General features: G+C 37.5%; 1 protein-coding gene across 1 annotated transcript; it reads right to left on the minus strand.

Moving 5' to 3' along the window:
* Window positions 1-6143: 6143 nt before the first annotated feature.
* LOC144464491 (uncharacterized) lies at window positions 6144-8431 on the minus strand. Its single transcript, XM_078171640.1, has 2 exons — window positions 8128-8431; window positions 6144-8029 (listed from the first exon to the last, which is right to left on the minus strand). The coding sequence occupies exons 1-2, from the start codon at window positions 8297-8299 to the stop codon at window positions 6714-6716; spliced, it is 1488 nt and encodes a 495-aa protein (XP_078027766.1). The 5' UTR covers window positions 8300-8431; the 3' UTR covers window positions 6144-6713.
* Window positions 8432-11451: the final 3020 nt, after the last annotated feature.

Consider the following 11451-nt stretch of genomic DNA (forward strand, 5'->3'; position numbering starts at 1 on the left):
ATGCCTTCACCATGGAGACACTGTGGTGTATTTATTTAGTTTTTACCAACACAGAATATAATGTGTTTTTGTATTTTTCACTTTCTTTTTTCCAACACAGAACATTAATTTCAACTTTAGAATTACAACAATATTTAGCAAGTAGAACAAGACGTGCTTTCCGGCCACCAGATGGCGCTATTTTCACCGTCTTAATTGCTGCTGAGGCTGTCAGACCATAGACTTTATTATTTTATCCACTTTGCTTCATCCGATCACAACCAAAATTTTAACATCTGTTCCTTGTCCCATTATCCACCTTTCCTGAAAATGTCATCAAAATCAAACACATTTCCCGCACATGCGCAGTAAAATCTGGTCTGCACTTCCTCAAAGGCTCAGTAGATGGCGTGAGCCGCCGTCCAAAAGTCCAAGCAGACCGCACCAAGTGCACTCCTTGATCGCCTGAGCGGATCCTGCGCTTTTTATCTAGCGCCCCTGCTGTGACCCTCCAGCATCGCAGCTCAAGTTACACTGCGCATGTGCAATCCCCCCATGTTTGACCGTGTCTCAGCCTTCTCTTGAAGAGCCTTGTAGCCTTCTCTTGAATAGCCTTGTGGATGTTGCACTTCTTCTTCTTCTTCTTCTTCTTCTTCTTCCGTTTTATGGCGGGTGGCAACCAGCGTAAAGGTGCATTACCGCCACCTACTATGTTGGAGTGTGAACCAGAGTTATCTACCCCTAAACAAATCCGAAGAAAAGGGAGAAAAAAAGAAAGGAAAATGTCCTGAATACTAAAATCTGTTGATCACTCCAGTTTCTTTGAAGTAGTGGAATAGACTCCCTAACCCAAATGTAAATATACTTTTCAAACTCAATTCTTCCCCTCCAATCTTCCTGATTTCTCTCTTTAATAATTCTCGCTCTCGAGAATACTTATTGCAGTGCAAAATGACATGTTCCACTGATTGCTCTATTTAACATAGGTCACATAATCCTGAGGGATGTTTGTTTATTAAATGCAGTGTTTTATTTAGCCTGGTGTGTCCTACCCTCAGCCTTGTTAAGATGTTCTCCTCTTTGGTGCTTCTTTTAGCTGACCTCACTGTGCCCACTTCTTGCTGTACTCCATAAAGGTGTCGTCCTGTATTTGTTGTATCCCAACTGTGCTGCCACTCTTTAATGATGTTTCTTTTGATTATTCCTTTTGCTTCAGATTTACTGAGTGAAATTTCCATGATTTCCTCCTGCTTCAGTGCCTGTTTTGCTAATGCATCCACCATTTCATTGCCCTTAATCCCTCTGTGTGCTGGTACCCACATAAATGTTATCAAAATATTCATATTTTTAAATCTGTACAGAGTTTCATATATCTCATTAACTATATCCTGTCTACTGTGTGATGTAAATGACTGTAATGACATCAATGCAGCACATGAATCTGTACAAAGAATAACCTTTTTCATTTGCAAATCCTCTATCCACTGTAATGCTGTTGCAATTGCTATCACCTCGACTGTATAAACTGACAAATGATCTGATGTTCTTCTTTTCACAGAAACATTTAAGGTTGGTATACTCAAAGCAAAGCCTGTGCTCCCTGTGTTAGGACCCTTGGATCCATCTGTGTATACTGGGATGAATGTTTGATATAATGTTTGTAACCTATCTTCAACCAAAACTGCAATATTTTCAAAATCTTTACCTGCACTTTTTCCAGAATATAAAAATCAACTGACACTGAGGGGAACAACCAGGGTGGTGTTACTGATAATGGTACTGTAGGGATATATCTTTTCTGATTTAACGACATACCTCTAGCAACTGTTTCACTGCTCCATGCAAAACATTCCCTTTTGGCCCTTTCTCTCTCCCAGCATGGAAGAAGTGCTTTTATTGTTGGATGTCGATCTTCAGAATGCCCTTGAAGATGTGTCCAGTAGTTCATCATTAACTGTTTGTGTCTGATGTGTATGGGGTGCCGTTTGTAAAGTGGCTCACGCTGAAAATAACATCAACATCTTGTTATTTTAGGTAGTTATTATCACACTAATGTATGTTCAAGTGTTCATTTCCCCCGATAAGTTGGTTTTAATTCGTTATTTGATTCTATAAACACAGTCTGACCATCTCGAGCTTTTATTTTGGTACTTCCGGTGACCGGCAGTGTGAATTTGCATATTAGCTAAATATTTAGTTTCACCCAGAACATTTAGATTTAACATTTAACATTTAGATTTATATTTAGCATTTAGATTTAACATTTAGATTTAATATTTAGTTTAAACATTTATATTTATATTTAGCATTTATATTTAACATTTAGATTCATATTTAACATTTAGATTTAACATTTAGATTTAGATTTAGATGTAATATTTAGATTTAACATTTAGATTTATATTTAGCATTTAGATTTAACATTTAGATTTATATTTAGCATTTAGATTTAACATTTAGATTTAGATTTAATATTTAGTTTAAACATTTATATTTATATTTAGCATTTATATTTAACATTTAGATTTATATTTAGCATTTAGATTTAGATTTAGATGTAATATTTAGATTTAACATTTAGATTAAGATTTAGATTTAATATTTAGATTTAACATTTAGATTTAGATTTAGCATTTAGATTTAACATTTAACATTTAGGTGCCACATTTAATATTTAGATTTAACTATTTAATATATTTCTAAGTTAACAAATATTGCTGTAAATGTGGTAAAAGGTGACGTTAAAAAATTCATAATACTTTTTTAAACATTGTTTGAAGCTAAATGTGGCAAAATGTTGATGTTATTTTCAGCGTGAGACACTTCACAAACGGCACCCCATAGATGTGCAGCAGCATTTCACCCATCTCAACCTGAAGAGCGGACACAAGAGTCGTTTTTAAAGCACCACAACAAAGTCTTAAAGCTTGCGCTTGCACCACCTCCAACTTCTTTAATGAGGTTTTTGCTGCTGAACCGCAGGCAATATATCCATAATCTAATACTGCTCTAATCAGCGCTACATAAATATTTTTAATTGCAGATCTGCCTGCTCCCCATTCTGATCCTGTTAAACATCTCATCACATTTAATATATTTTTACACTTGGCTGTTATCTTATGAATGTGTTCCTTTCATGTTAACTCTTCGTCAAACCACACATCCAAAAATCTAGCACCTCTCTTTCTAGTGAACATTAATGTTTTGTTTTTTTCAACTGAAAACTTAAATCCCAAAGAATATGACCATTTTTCTACAATGTTAACTGCCTGTTGCATTTTATCTATAATATGACTTATATTCTTTACTCTTTTCCACAAAGCTCCATCATCATTCATCATGATGGAAAAGAGTATTGGGCTAATAACACTGCCCTGAGGGGTACCATCATCTACCATATATCTTCTTGATAAGGCTGTCCCAATTCTGACTTGAATAAATCTATCAAATAAAAAGTCTTTAATCCAATTACATGCTCTTCCCACTATTCCCATCATATTTAACTTGATCATTAACCCCTCCTTCCAAACCGTATGATATGCATTTTCTACATCAAAAAAGACTGCCACTACAGATTCTTTATTAACTTGTGCTTTCTTAATCTGTTTTCAAACATATAAGAGGATCCATAGTTCCTCTACCCCTCCTAAATCCACTCTGATGAGGTGAAAGAATTCCTCTGCTTTCCATAAAAACCCTAATCTTTCTGTAATCATTCTTTCCATTATCTTACCTATGTGTGATGTGAGTGCTATTGGTCTATAGTTTTTTGGATTTGATGGATCCTTCCCTGGTTTCCTGACAGGAATAATCACTGCCTCTTTCCAACTAGTTGGCAATTTTCCCACTTCCCATACTTTGTTATAGAGAGCTAGCAGTTTCATGGATGCTAAATCTCCTAAATGTTCTAACATAACATAGCAGATTTGATCCTTCCCAGGAGATGTTAGTCCAGACCTTGCTACTGCTCTCTTCATTTCTTCCATTGTAAATGGAGCATCCATTGTACTGTTAGTATTGTCCCTTCTCTCAAGACTTCCAGGATGAGCTGATCTTGTCATTTCCCTTCCTCTCTACCTCCTCAGTCAAATTATCAGAACTATGCATTTGAGTAAGTGCCTTCGTTAACATCTCTGTTTTCTCTTCATTGGACGCTGCTGCTTCCTCCCCCATCTTCAGTACTGGATACTGCCGTTCCTTTCTGGTTCCTCTCATGATCCTAATCATGCCCCAAACCTCCCCCACAGGTGTTGATCTTGCAATTTTTTTGCACAAGGTCTGCCAGCTTTGTCTTTTTGCTTTATGTATAATTTTCCTAACCCTTGCTTGTGCTTGCTTGTATCTGATTAAATTCTGCACATTATGAGTTTGTCTTAATAACCTGAGGGCTCTGTTCCTCTCTCTCACTATTTTACGACATTCATCTGTCCACCAGGGAACCGAATTCTGAACTCTTACCTGATGTATTTCTCTTTCCCTTTTCACCACTTCACATCCCCCATAAGACACACTGTGATTGCCACTACAGTTACAGCACTTTGGTTGTTCATGATCACATGACCTATACTTGTGATTTTCCCCACATCTGGCACATCTTCTTCTGCCTTTGCATGTCTTGGCTGTATGACCAAACCTTTGACAGTTGTAACACCTCATTGGCTTTGGCACATACTCTCTTACAGTGCAGCTTAAAAAGTCCAGAGTCACTTTCTTTGGGAGCACTTTGTCTTCAAAATCTAATACAACATGCTCACTGTCTTTCTTCACTCCCTCTCAAGTTACCTGCAACCGCCGAGCACCTTTCAGGGTTCTTCCTTTTTAATTTGATTTAATTTCCTCCATTGTGAGTCCAACTGGCACCCCCCAAATCATTCTTTAACTCCACTTACTTCCTCCTGCAGCATGACTTATACTTTCCACTTTAAACCGCCCTACTTCTTTCATACTTCCAGCCCGATCTCTCTGTTCTTCATTCCTGCAAACAATCAACAGATTTCCATCTCTCAAAACCTGAGCCAAGTGTATATCCCCAACCTGGTTTCTCAATACAGTTGTTAATTTCATCGGACTCATTGAAGAGATTCCCCTCTCCTCGCCAAATCTCAATATAATTTTAAACTCCAGACCTTCCGGATTTCTCTCCTCCCTTCCTCCACTACCCTTGATTTTCTTTGAGCTGTTACTGACAAACTCATTCCCTCTTTTCTCTCTCATTCTCTCACTACCCTGACTTACCTCCATACTGTCATCACTTTCATCTATGTCGGAGTCTCCCCACTCTGGTTCATTCACAACATAGTTGTGCCGACCTGCCACTGCTTTCTTCATCTCATTGGGTTTCCCCCATTGTAATAAGCTCTGCCGGGTCGTCAGGCTACTTTTACATCTCAAAGCTTTCTCACATGTTGTGCAAGTAAATGGCTTCTCACCTGTGTGGATTGTGTGTGATGTTTGAAATGTTACTCTGATCGTCAGTGTGACAAAAGAAAATCCTGTGCTAACAAAGTTATCTTTCTTTTTTAACTTCACTAAAATCATTAAGGTTTCATTTTCTAAAGTCAGCTGCTGTAGTGTACCTCCTCTAAATGTGGTCCGGCCAAACTGGCTCTGGCCAACCTGCATTCTGATGGCGGTGGCTTCTGCGTGCATCTACACCTGCAGTAACATTGCATTTTTCTTCATTCAGTCTACAGGCACAGATCACAGATGTAACAGGCACAAGGTCAAAACAGTTTTTCCCACATTCTGGTGTCACTGTTGACAAGTTGCTCATATGCACCAAAGAACACAGTGTCTGCAGATATAACCAAGGTAAATTTTAGATTTTTTAAGACCTTTTTAATCCCACCTTATCTGGAATTTAAAACCATCTCATGGCTGTCATAAATGGTACTTATTATTGTAATATTCAGAGATATACAGCAAGGAAACAAATTATTTTTCTTTGGTCTGTATGATGATTGTAAACTGTCATTGGGTCTGTCGGGTTGGAAAAATTGTCACAGTAATGTGACCAAAAATATTTAAGACCTATTGAATCTGAATCTAAGACAGTTTAAGACTTTTCAAGGCCTTATATTAAGAAAACTTAATTTCAGACATTTTAAGACATTTTAAAGGAGCTGTAGACACCCTGACAAAAGATCACAGCAACAGGACAAATCTTCTGGGATCAGTTTATTACTGTGCTCACTGCAAAATCAGTCATACTTTTAATTACAGGTTCCGCTCACATTTTCATGGACAATATTTCCAAACTTTTTCATGACTTTTCAAGGACTCATAATGAAGAATTTTCTTTTTCTTTCCCCACTTGCCCGGCGTTTTTCAAACATCAGATTCAAACTCTATGTAAACATAATTGGCACAAAGGAAGGGAGAGACAAACTGAGGGAGAAAATGACAAAACACACCTGATAGTAAACAAACACTGTCACACATCGACGCATATTAAAGCTACATTAAGACACCAGCTTCAGAAAATGAATTTGCCATTATGTTACATTATATGGAGGGTTATCCACTGAAGATGATTCTAATAATTTCATTATACACAAACAAGTTCTGTGACTTATAATGATTTTGACTAATTCCATGACCTTTCCAGGTTTTCCATGACTCTTGCAAGTATAAAATTCATTCAGACTTTAAAGCAGTCTCCTCCTTTTGTTCTTTATCTCACTAGTTTAACTTTTCCAGACCTGCAATTTCAATTAAAATTCAGGATTTGGACTTCACTCCCCACTTTTCTTAGCATGCTTTATGGAACAGGCCTCTGAAAGCTCTGCCACATGTTTTGTATGTAAACAGTCTCTCTCCTGTATATGTGTGACTTCAACTGGAACCTCTGTGCTCAAGTGATGCACCTTTACACCTGTGTGCGTTCTCATGTGGCCTGTCAAGTTACTGCTAGATCTGAAGTGTTTCCCACATGTTTTGCAAGTATACGGCTTCTCCCCTGAATGAGTCCTCATGTGGACTAACAAGTCACCATTACATCTGAAAGCTCTCCCACATACTTTACAAGTATACGGCTTCTCACCTGTGTGGATTCTACAATGCCTTTTCAATACTGATGCGTCACCAAATCTTTTCCCACAGGTCTTGCAAAGGTACGGCTTCTCGCCTGTGTGGATTCTCATGTGGGCTAACAAGTAACCATTACGTCCGAAAGCTCTCCCACATACTTTACAAGTATACGGCTTCTCACCTGAATGAGTCCTCATGTGGGCTAACAAGTTACCATTACGTCTGAAAGCTCTCCCACATACTTTACAAGTATACGGCTTCTCCCCTGAATGAGTCCTCATGTGGACTAACAGGTGACAATTACGTCCGAATCCTCTCCCACATACTTTACAAGTATACGGCTTCTCACCTGTGTGGGTTCTACAATGCCTTTCCAGTCTTGACTTCTCACTGAATCTTTTCCCGCAGGTCTTGCAAAGGTACGGCTTCTCACCTGTGTGGCTGTTCAGGTGTCTCTGCAATTTTGACTTGCGCTCAAAAACTTTCCCACATACGTCACATTTTAAAAGTTTTTTACCTGTATTTAAGTTTATCACAGCAGAGGTGTGTGGACTGTTACTGTTCATTTCACTTTCATGATGTCTTTTCTCTGCTTGAAGCTCTGTGTTTCTAGTTGATCCTGAGTCTCCATGCTGGTATTCTTCCTCATCTTGGCTCTCAGCTACATCAGAGTTGTGACAGAGCAGCTGGTACTCACTGGTTGGTATCACAGAACTTATAACTGGTATAATGACAACAGACTCTTTCTCTGCTGCACTTTGAGTGTCATCATGAATGAAGTCCAGAGTCTGATCTTCACTCTGCTCACTTTCCTCATCAGCAGGAGTCAACATGAAGCCATCAGTGTCCTGCTTCACTACAAGCTGCTCTCCCTCCTGACTGCTGCACACTTCCTCCTCTTCCTCTTTAATCTGTGGAGGCTCTGGCTCCTCTTGGTCCACACTGGACTTCCTCTCCTCAATACAGAGCTGCTGCTCAGGGACAACCTCCTCCTCCTTACACACATGTTGCTGTGGGAGCTCTGGAGGGACACACAACAACACCAACAGCATACTAATGTCATGCTACAGCAAATATACACACACCACAGTAAATATGTCCTAATTCAACTTTACACACCTGTCCTGTGTAACTTTATTTCAGGCTTCAAAACGATATCCAACAGTCTGCGCTGACGATCGATCTCTTCCTCATACTCGACGATGCTTCTTTTAAAAACTCCCAATATTTCTTCAGCAGCAGCAGTTAGTCGCTCGTTGACAAACTCTCTCAGAGACTCAACTGAACACATTGTTGTCTAATGTAGGCTACGGTAAATGTGGCTCGAGGTTTAATTCATATATTAGCCTCCCGAAGTTAACGCAGTCATTTGGGAAACGCGGCTGGCGCCTTTTTCTTATTTACTTCCGCTGGATGTTACACTATTAAGTTCCGACGGTGAAATACATGAGGTTTTCATGTGTTCCGCTTCCAATGGTTGGCAATCATAATTTCTAATATCAGTGTCCGGGCTGTAACAAGTCGTCTCAGTATCATTGGTGGCTCATAAAAAGGCAGCAATAACTACACGGATGTCTTTTATTTTGGTGTTTAAAGGTCCCATATAATGCTTATTCATAGGTTCATACTTGTATTTGGGGTTTCTACTAGAACCTGTTTTCACTCTTTAATTAAATAAATATATATTATTTTCCTCATACTGTCAACCTGAATGTACTGGTATTCACCCAAAGTCTGAAACGCTCAGTTTGACCACCCGTCTATTTAAGCTCTTCTCCTGAAAAAGCCCAGTCTGCTTTGATTGGTCAGTTTTATCAGGTCTTGATGGCATTTTAATAAAATGTACTTCTTCAGTCTCCTCATAATGAGACATTGTTCTTCATTCATTTCATGAACGCATCTCCACAGATGTTTCATATGGGATGCTGTTTGTAAAGTGTCTCACGCTGAAAATAACATCAACATTTTGCCACATTTAGCTTCAAACAATGTTTTTTTTTTTTTAAAAAAAAAAAGTGCTGTGAATTTTTTAACATCACCTTTTACCACATTTACAGCAATATTTGTTAACTTAGAAATATATTAAATAGTTAAATCTAAATATTAAATGTGGCACCTAAATGTTAAATCTAAATGCTAAATCTAAATATTAAATCTAAATGCTAAATCTAAATCTAAATATTAAATCTAAATCTAAATGTTAAATCTAAATATTAAATCTAAATCTAAATGTTAAATCTAAATGCCAAATGTTAAATCTAAATGCTAAATGTTAAATCTAAATGTTAGATGTTAAATCTAAATGTTCTGGGTGAATCTAAATATTTAGCTAATATGCAAATTCACACTTCTGGTCACCGGAAGTACCAAAATAAAAGCTCGAGATCGTCAGACTGTGTTTATAGAATCAAATAACGAATTAAAACCAACTTATCGGGGGAAATGAACACTTGAACATACATTAGCGTGATAATAACTAAATAAAATAACAAGAAACATGTTTGGAGAAATTTTATTTGACATGTACTTTGAGTCGTTAGCGTCCCTTCGGAGGGAATCGCCTTGTTGTTAACAAATACTTCCGGGTAGAAAACCAGCAGAGTTTAGCTACATATGAATATCTCATATTTTTCACGTCACTATATCACCGTTTAGACTAATCTGATGTTTATAAAGTCTATAAACACAATGCTTGAACAAACATTACTATTGCTGTGTGCACGTTTTGTAAATAATAATATGGTTATCGTAGATTAGCGGGGCTAACCGTTAGCTGTTAGCCCCGTTAGCGGTGTCTGTATTGACTCATTACCTCTTAAACGGTCCGTGAAAAAAATATTTTTTTCCAGTGGATGTCTTAGTTACAACATGATTGAGCTAGCAAAGCAGTTTTGTGTTGCAATGTTTGGTATTTATTCAGTTTTGGGAAATCATGATGCCTAGAAAGCATCACTGCCTGCAGCAGCAGCAAAGCTAACATCAGGACGTCATCTGTTAAAAGCCTCCCGTTGTCGGATACAACATGAAACTACTCCAGTTAGCTCAATCATGTTTAAACTAAGACATCATGCTAATGTATGTTCAAGTGTCAGTTTCTCCCAATAAGTTGGTTTTAATTCGTTATTTGATTCTATAAACACAGTCTGACCATCTCAAGCTTTTATTTTGGTACTTCCGGTGACCGGCAGTGTGAATTTGCATATTAGCTAAATATTTAGTTTCACCCAGAACATTTAGATTTAACATTTGACATTTAGATTTAGATTTAGCATTTAGATTTAGCATTTAGATTTAACATTTAGATTTTGATTTAATATTTAGATTTAACATTTAGGTGCCACATTTAATATTTAGATTTAACTATTAAATACATTTCTAAGTTAACAAATATTGCTGTAAATGTGGTAAAAGGTGATGTTAAAAAATTCACAACACTTTTTTAAACATTGTTTGAAGCTAAATGGGGCAAAATGTTGATGTTATTTTCAGCGTGAGCCACTTTACAAACAACACCCCATAGTTTCAGCTGTGTTTATTGATCTTCAGGTGTGATTTGAGTAAAATTTTCCCCACATGCTGCAAACATGTGACTCCTCACTTCCAGAGTTCTTGTGTGTTTTGACCATGAACCAGAACTGACATGTCTCCTACTTGTTTTTAAAACACAAAGCCACTTGACTGTGTGAGATCTTATATGCCTTTTTACTTGAGACACATCAAAGTTTCTTTTCCTGCAGGTCTTGGAGAGTTATGACTTCTCACCTGTGTGGATTCTCATGTGGGTCGTCAGGCTACTTTTACATCTCAAAGCTTTCTCACATGTTGTGCAAGTAAATGGCTTCTCACCTGTGTGGATTGTGTGTGATGTTTGAAATGTCACTCTGATCGTCAGTGTGACAAAAGAAATCCTGTGCTAACAAAGTTATCGTTTTTTATTTTTTATTTTAATAAAATCATTAAGGTTTAATTTTCTAAAGTCAGCTGCTGTAGTGTACCTCCTCTAAATGTGGTCCGGCCAAACTGAGCTCTGGCCAACCTGCATTCTGATGACGGTGGCTTCTGTGTGCATCTACACCTACAACACGGTGTCTGCAGATATAACCAAGGTAAATTTCAGACTTTTTAAGACCTTTTTAATCCCACCTTATATGGCATTTAAAACCATCTCATGGCTGTCACAAATGCTACTTATTATTGCAATATTCAGAGAAATACAACAAGGAAACAGCTTATTTTTCTTCAATCTGTACGATGATTGTAAACTGTCATTGGGTCTGTCAGGCTGGAGAAACTTTCATGGTTGTGACCAAAAATATTTAAGACCCATTGAATCTGAATTTAAGACAATTTAAAACTTTTTAAGGCCTTATATTAAGAAAACTTTAAATCATTTTAAAGGAGCTGTAGACACCCTGACAAAAGATCACAGCAACAGGACAAATC

This window comes from Epinephelus lanceolatus, chromosome 1, assembly GCF_041903045.1.
Source record: "Epinephelus lanceolatus isolate andai-2023 chromosome 1, ASM4190304v1, whole genome shotgun sequence".
NCBI classification, from domain to species: Eukaryota; Metazoa; Chordata; class Actinopteri; order Perciformes; family Serranidae; genus Epinephelus; species Epinephelus lanceolatus.

What these genes read in the sequence shown, in the direction of transcription:
- LOC144464491 (XM_078171640.1), bottom strand. Translation starts at nt 8,299, where the DNA reads ATGTGTTCAGTTGAGTCTCTGAGAGAGTTTGTCAACGAGCGACTAACT. An exon ending in AATAAAGTTACACAGGACAG is followed by an intron (nt 8,030 to 8,127) that starts GTGTGTAAAGTT and finishes GTGTCCCTCCAG; the next exon opens with AGCTCCCACAGCAACATGTG.